The following is an 18,533-nucleotide window of genomic DNA, read 5'->3' as shown; positions in this document are numbered from 1 at the left end:
CTGCCATACAACACTGTTGTCAGTACAGTGTTCATGCTTCTTTCTAGAGACTAGGGATTTTAAGCATACTAAGTAATCTAAAATGTAGGAAGACTCAGTGAAATTCTGGATTTAAAGTAATCCTTGTTGAGTAGTCGTATACTTAACTCAAATCCACTGGGTCCTTCATGTAAACACACAGGAAGGAGCCCAATGTGAATGCATGCTGAAAAGCATAAACCAAGCAGTCATAGGTGTGCTCAACAGCCAGCTGGTAAGCTCTTGTAAAATCAGGTGAAATCACTGCTAGTCAAGGTCATACCTATAAATAAAGCAATAAAACCTGGCAGCAGCAGCAAAGAAGCTTAGCAAGGCTTCTGCAGCAGTAGCAAATTTCTCAAACACAACTTGTTGCAGAAGAATTGAATATGCTTGCAAGAAGTTAGCATATTAAAAGCAAGACAGTAAGAGCTGGCCATGAAATATGGCCTCTCCCTCCCTCTCAACTCTCATTATCTCCTTATGGCAGCCCTAAGTCTTCTCCACAATCCAGAGAAGCATAAAATTCAAATGACATTAAGCACTGGAACAGTTTCCTTCACATATACCTCACCTGTTCCTTGTACCTTCCTACACTGTCAGTTATGGGGTGATGACAATTGTGGGATTTAACCAGTAGTAGGAGTATAATTCTCTCTCAGATGTCTAAACAGGGCATGCTAGCAATAGAGCAGTTACCACATCAGAGGAGTGAAACTTTACTTCCCTTACACTTTTTACTCATGGTCAAAAGACAGTAACAAGCACAGGGGTTCTTATCCTGGAGCAGGCTAGAGAGAGCACAACCATCCTCCTCCATTTCTGGTAACTGGTTTTATATCAGGGCACTGTCAGCAGCGACCACCATCAAAATATAGAGCAGCACATATAACTCATGCTGTCTCTGTGAAGGATCCATGCATCTCCCTTGACATGTTTCAACACCAACATTACAGTACCACTACAGTTTCAGCTAACCAGTTCTACTACTCACAGGGTCTTTGCAATAGTTGCACAGATCGTTGGCTCCAATAAATACCGTTATTAGCTTCCAGTCAGCACTGAAGTCAATTCTCTGTACAATAAAGAAGATAATAACAGGCCTGAATTTCTTTGCCTTTGTGACACATGCATGGTATTGCAGGTGGAACAATGGTGTAATGTAACATTAGTTTCATTTCATGCTGTAAGATTAAATGAGATAACTTACAGGATCAGTTTCCATTAATCTCAGGAGATTTCTTGCTTGGGCTGGTAAGTGCCTGTGAAGAAGTACAGATAGTGAGTGAAAAAAATGCCTTCATGGAGAGATTAAGATTAAGGCTCTTCAAACACCTTAAACCAATCTGTCAGAGGGGCTGAGTGAGGATACAGTACAATCCTCATGTGGTCATGGTAAAATTACATGTTTACATCTTTGTGGGAAGTCAACATCAAATTGAACTTGAATACTGGTTTTACTACAGTAACTAATCTGGAACTGTAAGTTTAGCTTCTCTTAAAGTGCACTTAGCACCTAAACCCACTGAAAAGCCAGACACAGCAACATGTTGGTAAGATCTCCTGTCATGAACTAGGCTGTTATCAATCAGTTCCTTGTGGACTAAAACAAGAATGGAATCCCAAGTCACCATAATTAACCAACCTCTTCAGTGATGTTGTTGCATACGGCACAGCTCAACCCCCTGCAAACCGAAGTGTTTCAGAGTTCACTGTGCACATCTCCATAATTTCTGTGGCTTGCACTGAGTCAATACTTAATTTTCAATTGCGTAAAACACTCCTGTGCACACTTCTATACCTTTCCTGGGTAATTAAAAATCCAAGCAACTTTCAAAGTTACTCAGACAAGTTAAGATGACAGGTTTGCTGGTTTCCAAATACCATGTATGTATGCATGTAAATTGCCATGAATTTTGCATTACCTGTGCTAAACACTTCAACCTTGTTTGACTGCCCTGACAAGTTGATCCTCAAATACGCATAGAAAAGAGAGTGTGGTTGGAAGTCTTGGCTTTCCAGGTAACTCTGTGGTATGGCATGAGCTACACCTCCCTTCAGGCTCTTGTTAAAAACACTTGGCTGACTGTCTATCATTTCTGGAAGTATATCAGGGGAATGAGCCCTTTCACACGTCTACTTGTGACACAGACACCATATGCATGTAATATTTCTGTTCACTGTTACCCTTGTTCAACGTCATAACCTACTTATTTATATGCCAAAGCTATCACAAGCCACAAGTGGTCATGATTTCCTATGGTCTTACTGTGGAAGCATGTAAGCTAGGGCATTGACTTCATTATTGATCCAGAGGAAAATGCCAGTTATTTAGCTGACAGTTCGCAACACCTTCAATTTCTCGTGCAATCACTGAAGTGCTGATGCACCCTAAGCCAACACGGTTAGTAAGATCCAACAACATCTCAAACAAAGCAGTGCCAGCAATCACCCGTCCTTGAGCTGTAGTCTCTACCAAATTTAGATCTTAAATCGACACAAACAGTTTGCTAATGGAAAATACAGATACCTACAGTTCTTGTCACCTGTTCTCTCCTTTCAGTCTTAAAATCTTAACCTCCTTTTTTTTTTCCACATGAAATCCTAAATCTCAGCCAGGCTCTGCTTCAGCAACATGCCTCAAATCTGTCTTTAACTCCAGCATGTGTGTAAGCACTTTGGCAATGTATGCGGGTAGGCTTAGAAACATTTGCTGAACGAGACTTGCATTGTTACGCTGCCATGAAGTTCACTAAAGAGTTCTTCAAAGTAGCCACTGTTTTCATTTTAAGAAATCCAGTTTCCGAAAGCTGCTAAGAGTATGGAACTACCTGTTTCCAGAAAAGTCCCAGCCTCTCTGGAAAGCAGTTTCCAGATTAGCTCCGAAAAGTGAGACAGGCCAGGTAACAATTCTGAAATACCATCATTAGCTGGTGGACACAATTTCCCCCTCTGAATCATAGGAAAATGATTTAATTGATACAAAATGCAGGATAGGAACCCATCTCATTCTTTCCTATAACAAATAAAAGCTGAAGCTAATCTTAATATAAGCTGCATGTGGAAGTATGTTAATAAATTCTCATGAACAGCTGAGTCAGAGCCATAATCCTTGCATGTGTTTCACTGACATACACACATACATTCATCCATCTCTAGAAAACAAAATCCCTTCTCTCAGGTATTGGGGGGCTGTAGGATATATCAGGGCACTTAGCAGACTAGTTCTGTCAGGAAATCCAAGCATTTACTGAGGTTGCTAGCATGAGTCAGAAGTTATTGAAGGCCTCCAGGATAGCAATAAAAACATCTGATAAATCCTAACAATCTTTCCATAGATACAGCACACTTGAACATTTCATTTGACTTCTGAAATTCACTTCCAAGACCTCTTTGAGAAGTAAGAGAAACTTTTCTTTAAACAAACAAACAAACTAAGATCTGGGTAATATCAACTAACAATGTCAAACCCAGGCATGATCTGCCAGAACCTGTGCCCCAACTGTGACTGCATTCCAGCAGCCATCTGTTTTGTTAATTAAATAGCACTGACTCTATCAATAAGAAGCCAGGGATTTCTAGGACAAGCAGTGTAGAAAAGCTTAATTCATGCAGCCTCCTAGGTGTGACTAAAAGCAAATAGACACATTCAGATGACTGCAAGACATTACAATCCCTATTATATCGGCAGAACTACCACTGCACCAGGTGTACAATGCACCAAGCCCCATACTTGACAATCAGCAATTCTTTCTTCAGATTCTAGACTGTGGCTAGTTTTTTTTCCTCTCTTCCAACCACTCCTGCTTGCTTATCCATAAGCCCTGAGGCCAGAATTATGAGAGATTTCGTCTATTATAGTTTGTCTCCTGGTATCTCTTTACCAATTCACTATATGCTAATTCTCTAAAAACATCCATAGTCTCAGAGATTTATTGACAGATAAATAGTTAATTTAATAGACGCTGAAGAGGAACAGGAGAAAACACCACCACCAAACAATTTCTGCCAGTTTCTTGTTTGCTGGTTTCATAACCAGGACTGTTGGTTTTCTCTGAAAGTTCAGTTGTGAAACAAGCCCATACGTTTAACTTGTTTTGAGCCAATTTTCAGCTAACTAGACTTATTTTGTTTGCTATTCTGAGCAATTGTGACAGCACATGAGGCGATTAAAAGAGAGTTAGATGAAGCATCCATCACCTGAAAATGTAAAAGAAAAAGCTACATACTCAGCCTCTGCTCCAGGAATGGCCTGGTTAAGGAATGCATTTGAATCATTTGCACTCCCAGTGCCGGTCGAGTAGCCCACGATCGTATTATTGAACTCTCGAAAGATGTCTGAAAAAGAAAGATGGTAATGAAGGAAAAATGCCTACATATGCTCCCTGACTATGGGGACTAGCAGACACCAGCACTGCCACAACTGTTCCCTCTAACAGCACAGCTGCTGCAGCCTCCACTCAACTAGTTGCATCCACCAAGCAGCAGTGAGAGAGACTGTCCATCAGCTAGCAGCAAGTGATACAGCAGCATGCGTGCTGTGCCCTGCACTGTCACTGGCAGATAAGATGAGCAGAACTGAAGACTACCGTGTGCAGTTATCTTTCATACTGTAGTGGTTAAAGCCTAAAATAAAATTCTCGGTCATATGATTGTGAGTCCCTGAAGTGAGCCTGAAGGAGACGTAAGCCCAGCGGTAGCTTGTTTTCAAGCTAGACAATCAGGGTCTGCTAATGTCTGTTTAAAGTCTGATACTACTGACAAATATGAAGAAGAAGAGCTCAGATGAGCAGTTCTGGTAAAATCCCAGCACGTTCTCCTTTATCTCCATAGCAGTTTCCGAAAGGAAGTTGATAGTGTAATTCACAGCTGAGAGTGAAAATGGTTGCATTATAAACTATAAAAGGTACCTTAATTTCAAAGCCTGAATTTAACCACACTTTAATGATGGCTTTGTCAAATGTAAAAGCAACCATTGAATCAATTTGTTGCTTATTCTAATTACATTCTTGCTAACAGTTTTTTTTATAATAAACAGGCAACACACAGCAGGACAGTTTACTGGACCTCTTCAAGTAGAAGTTTATTATTATAGCTGATCCAAACTGAAACTCCAGTGGCTCCACATTAACAATAGACTGAGCAATGAGAAATTGCATATTTCAGTGAAGAGAAAGTTAAAACTTTTCCCTTCAGGTTACATTTACCAAAGAGGTCTACTTTATGCAAACATCTCTTTTTGGAAAAAGCTGCGGTGGAATATTTATTAAAAGCAAACATTAATTGCATCCCAAGCATGGACATAACAAACTTATTTAGAAATTCAAATAACACTCAAACAGTTGAAAAGGGAGAGGGAAAAGAGCGGAAGGGAACTTCTAGCTGCTGCTCAGCATCACTGATGAAGCCACCTTTTTTAGTCATTAGTCCTAAGATATTGCCTCTTTGAAAGGTAGTTCTTGTTAATTACTCCAAAACAGCTTTGAGATACTTAAGGTTTCTCTGTAAATGTATCAGAAATCAGCCCATTCCTTCTCTTCAATCATGCCAAATAGAACTAGCAAAGCATTTACTTACTAGGTAGAGTTGTCACATTCTGTAATGATGCATCTCCACCAATACTAAAATGAGAAAGAGAAATCCCAGTCACTCATCTCTTAGCTGGCCAAGGACAATAAGCAAATTGAAAATCTACCATGCATTGTGAGAAAAAGCAAAGGGTGATCAGTTTGGTAACTATTAATCTATCAGATTACATGGAGAGGACAGAAGTGGAAGTGCTACTGGGGAGAACAGCTGAAATTTCAGTGTTAAAGATGCTTGTCAGAAGGGTTTAAGGATGTTGCAGCTGTATGGGGGTATAGTCAATTATTATGAAATGGCAGAAAAATGCCCGAGATGGTTACTTGAATGATAGGGCCCTAAAATACTGCAGATTAGAAGGCTGACTTTGAGGCTGGTTCCAGCTTCATGAAGCTGCTCTAAAGCAGCACCACACAGCCAGTCCCTGGGTGACAAGAGAGCTGCATCAGCGGCTCTTCAGTCTCTTCTGCTTCCCGTACAGAGATATATTTTCTCCAAGTCTGCAATTGCTGGAACACACCTAGGCCATAGTCTGACCTATGGAGAGGAGTTAGAACAGCACAAAACTGCTCCAGTCAATGTCAACTGAGCTACATCATCATGTAAAACAACTAAGTTCTTTAGAACAGTGTGCTGCATGAGGTAAAAGTTCTCCAGTTAAACAAACTGTTTTCCATGGTGCTACAAAAAGTTCAGAAATGCATTTTGAGAAGTTGTCCCCAAAATCAACTAGTTCTGACTTGTTTGGTCCAGTGATTTTTCTCAAAAAAAAAAATTTCCACCAAAAAAAACCAAACTACCACAAACAGACAAAGATGAAAGAATGAGAGAAGTCAAAAGGCTAACTTAAAATTCATTGCTGAAAACTTTTTTGTGAAGCCACCTTCATGACAAATCCTGTATCTTGATACATCTTCACAAGAAATGATAGCCCAAGAATCAACTTTTTAATCAACATTCTGACAACTGAAAGCCACAAAACATGTGGAAGACAATAATATTAACAGAAAAGAATACACATCTCCTTATCTCTGTGGCTGAAGACTCACCTCCAAGACAGTCCCCGGTATTGAGTGTCCAAATCCAGGAGATTATCTGAGGCAATTCCTGTACCAGCCTGGACATTATTTTTCATTAATCAAATGAAGTTAAAGCACAATTACTAATCCAATAGTCAATCTTGCATAGTAAGAATGTATTTACTTTTGAACACTTTTCTTCCAAAGCTTTAGAAGGCATCTGTCTTTTCCCTAAACTTCCTCCTGAAGAACACATTAACAACGTTCATAATTATTTACGAGCATCATACTGTGTATGACATACAAAATACACCATGGATCCATGGAACATAGGCTTTCTTCTCATGGTTTTGATGAGCTGAATAACTCATTTATGGTTGCATTACTCAATGATGAAAATGTCTCAAACATATAAAACTTTGTGGCTAGTAATAAGAAACACTGTATAAACTCAACAGAGAAAACAAACATCTTGTAAAGAAGCATCGTAATAACACTGATTTGAAAAGTCTTGTGCTAAATGGAGAAACTTATAGTGGTACTACAGCAAGGAGGAAAGCATTCTCTACTTACCTTGAAGAAAGAGGCAAGCTAGGAACTACATCCTCTCTAAAACTCCACCAGAATTCAGAAGCAGAGGGCCTGCTAGATGTGACTCTATAGTTCCATGTTAAATTTAGTAACTGGGAAGTACTTCAGTACAGCACAAGACCAGCCAGGCTATTTGCTGCTACTTCAGATTAAGCCACAATACTACATTTTTCATGCCTGTATTAGCCTTATTGAATTAATGGAAGACTAGTGTTCAGATTAACTATGCAAGGGCCAGGTGCAGGTCTGAGACAGCAATGCCCCACTGCACTTTCTATGAAAGCAGATTTTATTCTCAGCTCTTATGGACTTACGAGCAGAAACAGCTACAGAATCCTGGATATTATAATATGACAACTACAGCCATGCACAGAATATCTTTCATTTGTCAGTATTGCAGGTTCGCATTCAAATACTTCTATTTATTTCAGTAGCCTCCTGGGTGTAGGAGTTCTAGCAACATGCCTGCCAGACTTGTAAAGGCTTCATGGTTTTTAAACAAAATATCTTGGTTGGTAAGGCTCAGATTCAGAGAAACCTATGTTCCAGTTACTTCTTCCTGCCCAATGTTTCCTTTGTGCTGGCTGTAAAGTTTCAGTCATTGACCAGTATGAAAACATTACGGAGAAAGACATAATTGGAATATAGGATGTCTGGATCTTGAGGTATGTTACTTCTAGGCTACCAAAGATAATCATCCTCAGTAAGAACTACATCGTGATAAAAAATAGGCATAATACAAAGAATAAATATATTCTTAAATTGGTTGATCTAGAGAGCTCTCCCCCCTGTATATCCTTGTCTCATTAATGCTAAAATGAGTAAAATGCTACAAACAGACATCCCTGGGTCATGCTGTTTCTGAAAGAACTAAAGTGAAAGTACAAGTTCATAAGTTTGTTCCCTTTCAGAAAAGCTTTGAAAAACACAGTAACCTAAGGCTTGTCCCATTAGCTTCAACATCATCTGATCTTTTCTGTCTCCAACTCAGCAATGTATTTAAGCACCTCTTTAAAGGATTTGTCTGCCTTTTTCCTGAGTTCAAAAGCATGTGAATATGTGCGTGGGGGGAACAGAGTGCTGGAGAACTGATAACTTCTTTCTTGTTGCTGCTGCTGGATCTGTTACCATACATGAATGAACAGTTCTTTTCTTTTAGGTACAACAGCTAATTCCCCTCCACTGAAGCAGACACCTGTTTGTACTTCTAACAAGAAAACATTAAAAACAATATCATCTTACCGTCAAAGAATCCCCAAGGGCTGCTATAATTTTCACATCAGCTGGTTTTAGGGTATGCACTGCAAAGGAAAGAGATGCAGTTGAGCCTGGGCAGGAAATAGCTATTGTTTTGCACCACTGTGCATGTGAAACATGCAATTGTGGATTCTGATGCTCGGAGATGTTGGTTTTGCAGTACCCAGGTGATAAAACATGAGCTTTCTCCAGCTCATTTCAAACGGTTGTAGCATATGTGTATTAGTCAGCATCTCCATGGTTAACATTGCTACTGATGAGACAGGAAAGCAAGAAGTAAACAACAGGAAGTAAGCAACATGCAGCACCAAGAGACAAAGCGAGAATGGATTATTAAAGCTGTAAGAAGGCAGAAAAGGACTAAGGAGAAGACAACATGAAGTTATTTGAAAAACTGAATACTGCTGTGTCCTAGACTAACATGCATGAAGCTGGATTTCCAGTTTCCTTCCCCAGGATTTAAGTGATACCACTTGTAGGCTATGCCAGCACACAAAGCTGGATTTTATTGTGAGATATTTTGAAGATCTCTGCTGGCAGTGTGTTAAGTGGAGCTACTCAGTCAGAATATTACCTTGAGTGACAGTATGGCATTGTATCCGTTAAGTATCTGCTGAAAAACATGACATCTATTCTCAACAATATTTTTTACAGTCCAGCAGGCATTTCAGTAAAAATAAAATCTCATCTTGATGAACAGTTGAAAGCAATTCAGCCTCTTAATGCAAAACAGGAAAGACTACCTGAAGTTGCAGGAGGGGAGGATGGAGATCTGTCCTCACATAGCAGCTGGCTTCCATAATTCTAAAGAGAAAAAAGAAGAAAGCTGAATACCATTTGGCTAGGAAATACAGTCAGTAGTAACTAGGTGGATAAACCAAAGCTTGTTTAGCATGTAATTAACCAGACAGTTCTTGTTTGCTCAATTCAATAGTCATATTGTATTTCTCAAATTAGAGTAGCGTCCTGGACTGATAACCGTGCTGTCTGAGCATGTGTTCTTACAGGTGTTCCTGGATACTTTTTGCCCAAATCAGGGAATGCTTTCCTGTTCCCTGCCATACATTCAGCCTCCCAAATCCCTCTGGCCAAAGGCTGATTTCACCTGTGGTGCAGAGTATGGCTGATCTGGTTACCACATAGGAGCAGATGCAGCAGAGTAACAGTAGGATGATAATGTTGACACTTACTGGAGTCTGGTTAGGGTACGTGTAATTACTGTTCTTATATGTCCTGAGGAATGGCTCAGCCTACAAAACAAAACAACCTGAGTCAATAAAAGGCATAAGAAGTATACGTAGAAATTTCAATTTCCCAGTCCTCCGTTCTCAGGTATCTATAGATGACTAGCAACTTGATGTAAAAGTATCCCAGGGATTAAAAATAAAAAGAAAGAAAGAAAGAAAGAAATAGCACTTTTAAAATGCATACAATAGCAGTGTAAACCCAAGACAGGATTTTTACACTTACAGAATTTGCAGAATACACTAATCCTCAGTGTGTAGTTTACAAGTAGATTGTGGTCCCACTCAAAGTGGTCCCAGTGACCTCTGCAGAGCTGTAGTGACCAGTGCCATCATTGCTGCTTCTGCCACTGAAGCTCTGCCATTCTGTGTGGCTACCTGATGGTCTTGACTATGTAGGCCAAACACTCTTCCCTTGTGTTTTGGCCAGCTGTGATGTGTGGCTGTGAGGAAGCTTAGTCCCAGGATGAGCCTGGGGAAGTGCTCATCCTGCTAATCCATAACAGAGGCACAAACTATTCAGGGATGAAGGAAGAGTCAGACGTCCTTCACGGAGACAGCTCCAGGCTCACAACCACCCCAGCACTTCTACACAAACTTACCTCACTTGGACATTTGAGAACAAGCTCTTCTTCCATTTTCTGATTATCTGTCTTCTTCCCTAAGGGTTCCAGCTGCGGGAAAAATGGGGTAGAACAGAAGAAATGTGAATAAGTACCAAAGAGTAAGAGGTAACACTGTGCCACTGGAAACCACCGCTGGAAAGCACCTCTGCAGCACAGCAAGGCAATTGCAGTGCACTGCACCCATGCTGGCAGCTGCTGCCATGCACTGCTACTTTGCACGCTAAAGATCCTTATCCCCGTACACCATTAACTCAGCCTGATGGTCAGCAGGCCAGGCAGGCATCATCATTTGCCAGCAGTGTGCCCAGGTGCCCAAGAAGGCCAATGGCATCTTGGCTTGTATCAGAAACGGCATGACCAGCAAGTCCAAGGAGGTGATTCTACCCCTCTACACAGCACTGGTGAGACCACACCTTGAGTACTGTGTTCAGTTCTGGGCCCCTCACCACAAGAAGGATGTTGAGGCTCTGGAGCGAGTCCAGGGAAGAGCAACAAAGCTGGTGAAGGGACTGGAGAACAGGCCTTATGATGAGTGGCTGAGAGAGCTGGGGTTGTTTAGCCTGGAGAAGAGGAGGCTGAGGGGAGACCTCATTGCTCTCTATAACTACCTGGAAGGAGGTTGTAGAGAGGAGGGAGCTGGGCTCTTCTCCCAAGTGTCAGGGGACAGGACAAGAGGGAATGGCCTCAAGCTCCACCAGGGGACATTTAGGCTGGACATCAGGAAAAAATTTTTCACAGAAAGGGTCCTTGGGCACTGGAACAGGCTGCCCAGGGAGGTGGTTGAGTCACCATCGCTGGAGGTGTTTAAAAGATGGGTGGATGAGGTGCTTAGGAACATAGTTTAGTGTTTGATGGGAATGGTTGGACTCGATGATCCAGTGGGTCCTTTCCAACCTAGTGATTCTATGATTCTATGACCTCCCTGAGATAAGCTCAACACCTCTAAGATTTACTGGTTTGATATGATTGCTTTCACAGTTCAGCTGACCTTCTTTTACAAAGGAAAAGAAGGATCAGGTGAACAGGTTTAAAGGCACAGAAGCCATAGTGCTAGCTACAATAGTAGCTCCTTAGGGTTTTTTTTTTGGCAGGATGGAGCCAACAAGGTGTGGCCAATGAAACTTTTAAAAACCTTACCATGTTATTCCACAAAGCACGTGCAGCCTGGGAATGAGACTTCTGGCTGAAGTGGAAACAGTCTGGAGCAAAATATGATCTGTCTGGCAACCCTTCCTAGAGAATGAGAGAATGAGAGAATGAGATGGATGCTGTTACAGAGGCAGTAAATGTGCAACAAGCTGTGCCTTATCTTCTCTCTCTTTCAGCTATATACCCCAGCCAACTTCAAATCAAAGTAGCTGCAAAGGCCTCTGAGGCCAAGAGAATTATACCGGGCCAGATAATGCTAGTAACTCGGAACTAAGTAGCCTTTTAAAGCATTTTAATATAGGTTTTCCAAAGTAATAAGGAATGCACACCATTATGACTCTGAGTACAGAATATCTTGGCACAGATATTGCTTATATTCTTTATTTCCCCTGCGGTTCACACATTATAGTCTTTTGAAGCACATGGGTTTTCAGACTAGATGTAATTTACCAAAGTACTGAAGGGGCTTTGTGAAGCATTTAGGATATAGGGCAAGTGCTCTCTGAAGACTTTGAACTAAGTATCTACTGCATTGTTGTCTGATTGCAGTGGACTGGACTCAGTGCCCAAAATCTTGATTTCAAGGTCTGTATTGTGTTGCCCATTCTCTCCAAGTTTTTACATAATCATTTTCTGAAATTTTGGGTGTTAATGCAACGGAATACAATAATTATTAAGCCAGAAAACTGCTGGTCACATTTACAGCCAAGACAATTATGAAAAGCCAGTGGAATTTGACCAGGAAATTGTAGGGGTGGGGTTTTTTTGGTTGTTTTTACCTGTGTTTTTGGCATGTTCACGTTCGTCAGAAATGGCTGCATAACCACTGTGAAATCATCTGTAGTGTCATACCTTCCACTTTCCACTAACTGACGGGTTGTCTCCTAAAGAGTTGAAGAAAAGTTGTCATAGTTCCTTTTCCCATGCTCATCTCAAGTCCCCCTGTCCATTTACATCTCACCCAGAGGCTCCTGCTCCCACATGCAGAAACCTAGGTGTGGCTGTGGTTTCCAGCTCACGCAGCCAACACAGCAATCTTTTTGAGACATGTGTCCTGGGCTTCTTTGCAGAGAGGCAGCCTGAGGATGGCTTCCTGACTGACATGGGCAGGCAACCTCCTCAGTAATTAGATTTTCTGTCAATAACATTTTTTTCCAGAACCACTGAGGCATTTTTGGTTTGGCTGACATCCCACGACTGAAGTCTGTTCCTGAGTTATCATGTTCTTTGACTAAATCTGATCTCCAACGAGACAAGCGATCAAAAAAACTGCTGGCTGGCTGACATACTCTACTTCTTAAGATTACTTACTCTTTAAGATTTTTTTTTCCTCATCTGTTTTGTTTTAGTGAATCAGAGTTGTAAAGATCTTGAGTCTACTCTCATCTCCCCATTCACCTTTTTTTTTTCAAATCACAACTACAAATGTGTCATTAAAATGACAGTGGGAACTGTCCCCCACCTCAAAATATTAGCCACTCTGTAGTCCCTCGATCAACAGGAGGATGACATTAAGCATATAATAATGCCATATGCCTTACCTGATACCTTCTGTTAAAGTAGACCAACTCCTTTAACTCAGTAGAATTGTCCTTAGCGTTTAAAACACAAGGGCACAGGAGCCTGTGGGACGAGAATGTGGCACTGAGATCTGCTCCTCTTTTTGCTCTTGTTCTCAAGCTAATGAGCTGCAGGGTTAAAAGCTTTGCCAAGACAGATTTCTTTGAAAGTCTGCTCAAGGGAAGCATTAGATCTCACCTCTGAGTTTCTGCACAGACCTGATTCTTGAGCAGAAAACATATTTATTGGGGATAAATTAATGAACTTAAAGTGATGAAAAGGCTCCATGCAAGCTAAAAAGTGTACTGGGTGCCACAATTTTGGCAGGAGGAGTGACATCTGTGAGGAAAGTTCAGGGCTACCTGTGCCTGACACAGCTGTTCCAGATGGCTCTACTGGGCCCACCATAGGGCAGCCAAGGTGGTGATGCCTCTGATTAAGAAAGGGCAGAAAACACCAGAGGAGGAGAGGAGGAGAGAATAACAGTGGGAACAAGGAGAAGGAGGTGCTCTACGGCAGAGTAGGGACCCCCCAGAACGGACTGCAGCCTGTGGATGAGCCTGTGCTAGAGCAGGCACACATCTGAAGGATTCATGCCAGAGCACAAAACATGAGTGAGAAGGAAGGAGTGATAGAGAGATACCTCTACATCTGGACCCTGACAACCTTCATGACCTCACTGAAGGGACTGAGGGGACACTGTGGCTGTAATGAGGTGGGAGCGAGAGGTGCTTCAAATGAAGTTGAGCCTGGGAATGAGGGAGTATAGGTGCTTTAAAGGGTTTAACTTGTTTGTTTGTTTATTTCCCAGTATCTGAAGTAGCAATAATATTTATGCTAATTGGCAACAAATCTAGTTAAGTTCCCCAAATCAAGTCTGTTTTGCCTTGATGGTTCATGGTAAGTGATTTCCTTGTCTTTATTTTGTCTCATGAATTTTCTTGTGCACATTTCTCTTGTTTTCTCCCCTGTGCTGCTGGGGTGGTAAGAATGAGGGACTGCGTGGGTGCTCGGCTGCCACCTGGGGCTGACCCAACACAAACACACCTGCACAACATGGCTTGTTCTAGCAGAACTATGCAAATATCCTTCAAGACAGGGTAACTACAGATTTATTCTAATCAGTTGAGAGGGTCACAAGTTGCCAGACATTTCATATGGAGGATGGTAGAACACCAAAACAGATGCCAAGATTTATGCTGGAATCTCCATCCTTAGAGAGCCATTCCAGCATGAGCTATTTCAAGTTTTTGTGAATGATGTTGGCCACCACCACATCTCTTCCTGAAATTTTGATCCTTCTAACACATGAATTTTTGTTTCTGATGCTTCTCCTTCCTGGACACACTTCATTATCACTTGAGAAATCCAAATGAGAAAAGACAACTCCTTGTAAAAATCTGGCCATGTGGGTATACTAAAGCATCCCTGAGAGAGTTCTTAGAGAAATACCTACTATAGAAATGCAGTTGATATGTACAAAGTATACATAGACCTCTACTTCCAAACTTGTTTTGTTAGTTGTTCCACATTACGACAAGATTTTACTTCTGCAGTACATCTACATGAAAGGCAATAACAAATGCAAATTGTATTTTCAGAAGGGTTTCAATAACATAAGTAAGGCAGCATTAGTGGAGGCGTAATGTCTTTTTAGGTTATTTACTTCTCTCAGAAAAAAAAAGACAAGCTTTCAAGGTCAAAAGTCTCCTTCCATTCCTTCTTCAAATCAGTAGCATGGCATTTATTGTCCTATTCAGGGCCTGCTTAGTATCATGTAAACTTGGCTTGCTTCCAGACAGACAAGTGTTAAATTCAGCATGGCACGTGAAATGATGTGAAATGGTTACAAATATCTTGAGATAATCTAATCTTAAAGGCTCCACTAACTATCCTTGTCCCATGACTAGAGCCTTGAGTTACATGTGTGCTCAAGCCAGTAACCTTTGATAAGAGGAAAAAATTACAACTGATCATCAGAAGCACCAGGACTCAGAGTTTAAAAGCTTATTTTCCACTGACAACCACCAGAGAGCCTTTAAATATGAGCAAAAGGGTTGCATATATGTTCCTCCCATAAAACCACCTTCTTTCATCAGATCCTACAGGTGTCCACACTTCTGTCAGCAGCTACAGAGTCTATCACAGTTGAAGTGATCCAGCAGGATGGATTCAAAGCAGATGTTTTAGTGAGGCAGCTGGGTACAGTAGACAGTTTTAAGACTACAGAAAGGTAAAACTGTAAACAAAGCTAGATTAAAATGATCAGCTAAGAAAACCTTGTGTCTTAATCTCTTCTCAGTCTTTGCTCAAAGACTGCACAGCTGAATTCTTTCTACTCTGCCTTGGGCTTCCTTGCAGTACAAGTGATTAATCACTGAAATGTCACCTTCACAAGAAGTGGTGACAGCAGGCCAGTGACAGACAAACAGGTATTTCTAAATTCTGTGTTCAAATCAATGTGTAGATACATGTGCATACACAGAGAAAGGTGACTAGTGGTCTGAAATACTAGAACCTTTTCTCTTTAAGAAAAAAAGTTTCCTGAGAAGACCTTGCAGCCTTCTTCGAGCACCAGTGAGAGCTGCAACATAAATCATATTCAAACCTCATAAGCAGCTTTGGACAACCATTATTTTCTGATGTGTGCAGCTCCCGGAGGCTTGCTATGGAAAGCACTGTCACCAGGTTCACAAATGCCCGTGGAACCTGCCAAGAGAATAAGCAAACCCATAGTCAAGGCCTGGAGTACACAGTGCCTTCTTTGCCCCCGTGCAGCCACAGCAGGACCTTAGGTAGCTGCCTGCTGACTTTGGCAGCTTGCATTATTTATAACAGAGGTGTTCAAGGTACTTCTCAGTAATTAATCCTCTACACCTCCAATACTAAATTACAGCTCCTGGATGAGCTACCTAGCTCCTTTTTATATACTGATGGCTGGTCACTTGAAAATGGTGGCTTCAAAAAGGCCCAAACAAGTTGTCATAGGTCTCAGTATGGCTCACTCTGCTTACATCTGCTAACTCTTTGAGTACTCTCATCATCCTCACCTTCATCTGGAATGACAGAATATCTCTCTCAATGACCACAAAAACATATTTATTTGCAGTATAATGTAAAAGCAAGGGATTTTTTAGCTACTGAACACCATATGTTTTTTCAAATTTGTTACAATACTTTTTATGTTTTCTGCAGCACATAAGCTAGAAGTGAGCACACCCTTACTCCTTCAGTAAAATAGTTCAGCCCTTTCTGCCTCTCACAAAGATTTTCCTATAAGCATCTCTACATACAGCTGTGCTCTGCAGGTGAAAGCAGCAACTGCTTTACAAACAGAACACAATCCCCACTCCTGCATACAATAAAATCTTGTATTACCTCTCTGTGAAGTATGTCCAAAGCTGTTTGTAGATTGTAAGTGTAGTTTTCAGGAGAATATCGTATCTGTTGGAGCAAGAGGGTTGAATTCTATTGTTAATCACTTTACTCAAGCAGGCACAATGCTGACTAGCTGGAGTTTCTCACTGCAGCATTCGTGTTTGTTACTCTTGACCGAAGAGTTAAAGAGTGTTAAGCAAAACTGTCCTGTCTCTGCTTTTCTTCTTTCCCATCACAGATGTCTCATTTGTGGCCACTGGATACCAGTGAGGGAACAAATTCAGCATCAGATATAACAACTTCTTCCACTACCAGACTTACTTGGGACAGTCTTAAAAGTAAGGCTAACACCTCATCAACAAGGATTGTATTTGGGAGAGCTCAGCTTGTGTAAAAGTAAGTTTATTTCTGCTGCATGGAATACTAGCAACACACGTCCCATGTGCTCCTTACCTGCCACACGTAATAACCACCAAAGTTTCGGTGTTTATCTGGGAATTAAATCACTTTACACACTTGCCACTCAGCGGCAAAATTTCCTGTTCTGTTTGAATGGTTTAAACCCTCTAATTTAATTGTCTTTAGTAATCCAGTTTTTATTTCTTCACTTGTAGAACTATTCAAGAGTCAAATAAACTTCCCTATGAGAAACGTTTGTCGTATTTTCAGCCTTAATTCTCTTTGATTTAATTTCAAGCAGAAGTTCATTGAAAGCCCCACTGGACTGCTCCACAAAACTAGACAGCTCGCTTCCCTTATTCATTTCTTAAATCACAGCTCGTAAGAACATTGCAGTTGGCACTACTTGTAGCTGTGTGACATAAAGCAAGTATCACTGGGATCTTTGGATGCAGATGTGTTATCTCCTTGCCACCAACACTCATGTGTGACTGCCATTTTGTATCTAGGTCAGAAGCAGAAGTTAGGCATGATTAATTTGCTCCTTCCTTGCTTTATAACCAACTTATTGTGCTGCTTTGCTGTTTTTCCTGATCTGAAATTAATCACACAGAATTAAAAGTATGTGCACTGCTGCTTCTGAGTAGGTGACGCTCATCACTATGTGAGAAGTCTGCCACAGTCTTTCAATTCCTCTATACCCACACACACTGGAGACTATACATGGTATGTATATATATATATTATATACATATACAAAATCATATATAATTGCATCAGCATGAGCTGTGGGTAGAACCATTGCTGTGGCACTGAAACTGATAAGAGAGCACTGAGTGTGGCTTAGGAGCATGACTGTGCACAAAACAAAGAAGAGCAAGAACCCTTGACCTTTTATCTACAAGTAGTAAAGTAACTAGATAACAGAAAGTTATCTTAGTTAACAATGAAACAAAGTAGCAACAATTATGTAATTTACACGTGTTCTAAAGTTATAACTTCATTTATCACAATGTCAGGTTGAATGACCTGAAGGTCTCGGTACGGTTACATTCCAGAGCTGCACAGACCTGACCTAGCTTATTTTGGCCGCCGCTACTGAGTTTTGCCCTCTCACCCACTGCAATGCATAGAGCCCCTATGCTCAGGCTGGCCCAGTTCATGCTGCAGGCAGCAGGGGACTTACTGGATTCTCGCAGAATGCACATAGGTCATTTCCTCCTATGAAAAGTGTTATGAGCTTCCAGTCAGTCTGCAAATTTATTCGCTGCAAACAGAAGGAGATGTAATAAAAGTTATTAACTAAAAAATACGAAGGGGGGAGGGGGGGTAGCAGGCAACATACTAAACAGAAATTTAACATTTCTCATGGTACCTGGCTATAGTTCTGTAAGCATCCACAACAATTATTTTGTGTTATGACTGAAGATGTAGAAACTACTAAGATCTAAACAAGACTTACAATATCAGCAGTATCATGCGAAATTACTTCCTTCAAAAAGCTATTGCTCAAAATCAATCCGAATGCTTTGCTTAGTAATATCTTGTGTATATACTGTGCTACTCTTGCAGTTCTAGGAATATATCTTCATGGCAAAAATGATGGTATGTGTTCTACCATGTCCATAAATAATGCAGCTCTCCTGCCGGAAAACCCTGGAGGGCAATATATTTCAGTCTCAATGTGAGACAAACTGCAAAGAACAGAG

General features: G+C 41.0%; 1 protein-coding gene across 1 annotated transcript in view; it reads right to left on the bottom strand.

Moving 5' to 3' along the window:
- Positions 1–18,533, bottom strand: part of PLB1 (phospholipase B1) — a 91,070-nt gene that overhangs the window by 32,620 nt on the left and 39,917 nt on the right. The window contains exons 23-37 of the mRNA XM_069852615.1: positions 18,011–18,091; positions 16,426–16,491; positions 15,656–15,756; positions 13,029–13,110; positions 12,267–12,371; positions 11,476–11,571; positions 10,315–10,386; positions 9,659–9,718; positions 9,212–9,272; positions 8,454–8,512; positions 6,651–6,718; positions 5,596–5,639; positions 4,248–4,356; positions 1,229–1,280; positions 1,013–1,093 (exon numbers count right to left, since the gene is read on the bottom strand). Coding sequence (XP_069708716.1) covers positions 1,013–1,093; positions 1,229–1,280; positions 4,248–4,356; positions 5,596–5,639; positions 6,651–6,718; positions 8,454–8,512; positions 9,212–9,272; positions 9,659–9,718; positions 10,315–10,386; positions 11,476–11,571; positions 12,267–12,371; positions 13,029–13,110; positions 15,656–15,756; positions 16,426–16,491; positions 18,011–18,091 — 1,137 coding nt within the window. The remainder of the gene's footprint in view (positions 1–1,012; positions 1,094–1,228; positions 1,281–4,247; positions 4,357–5,595; positions 5,640–6,650; positions 6,719–8,453; positions 8,513–9,211; positions 9,273–9,658; positions 9,719–10,314; positions 10,387–11,475; positions 11,572–12,266; positions 12,372–13,028; positions 13,111–15,655; positions 15,757–16,425; positions 16,492–18,010; positions 18,092–18,533) is intronic.

This window comes from Phaenicophaeus curvirostris, chromosome 2 (genome assembly GCF_032191515.1).
Source record: "Phaenicophaeus curvirostris isolate KB17595 chromosome 2, BPBGC_Pcur_1.0, whole genome shotgun sequence".
In the NCBI taxonomy this organism is placed as follows: Eukaryota; Metazoa; Chordata; class Aves; order Cuculiformes; family Cuculidae; genus Phaenicophaeus; species Phaenicophaeus curvirostris.
The sequence above is the reverse complement of the archived record's forward strand: the minus strand, read 5'-3'. Positions and strand labels throughout refer to the sequence as shown.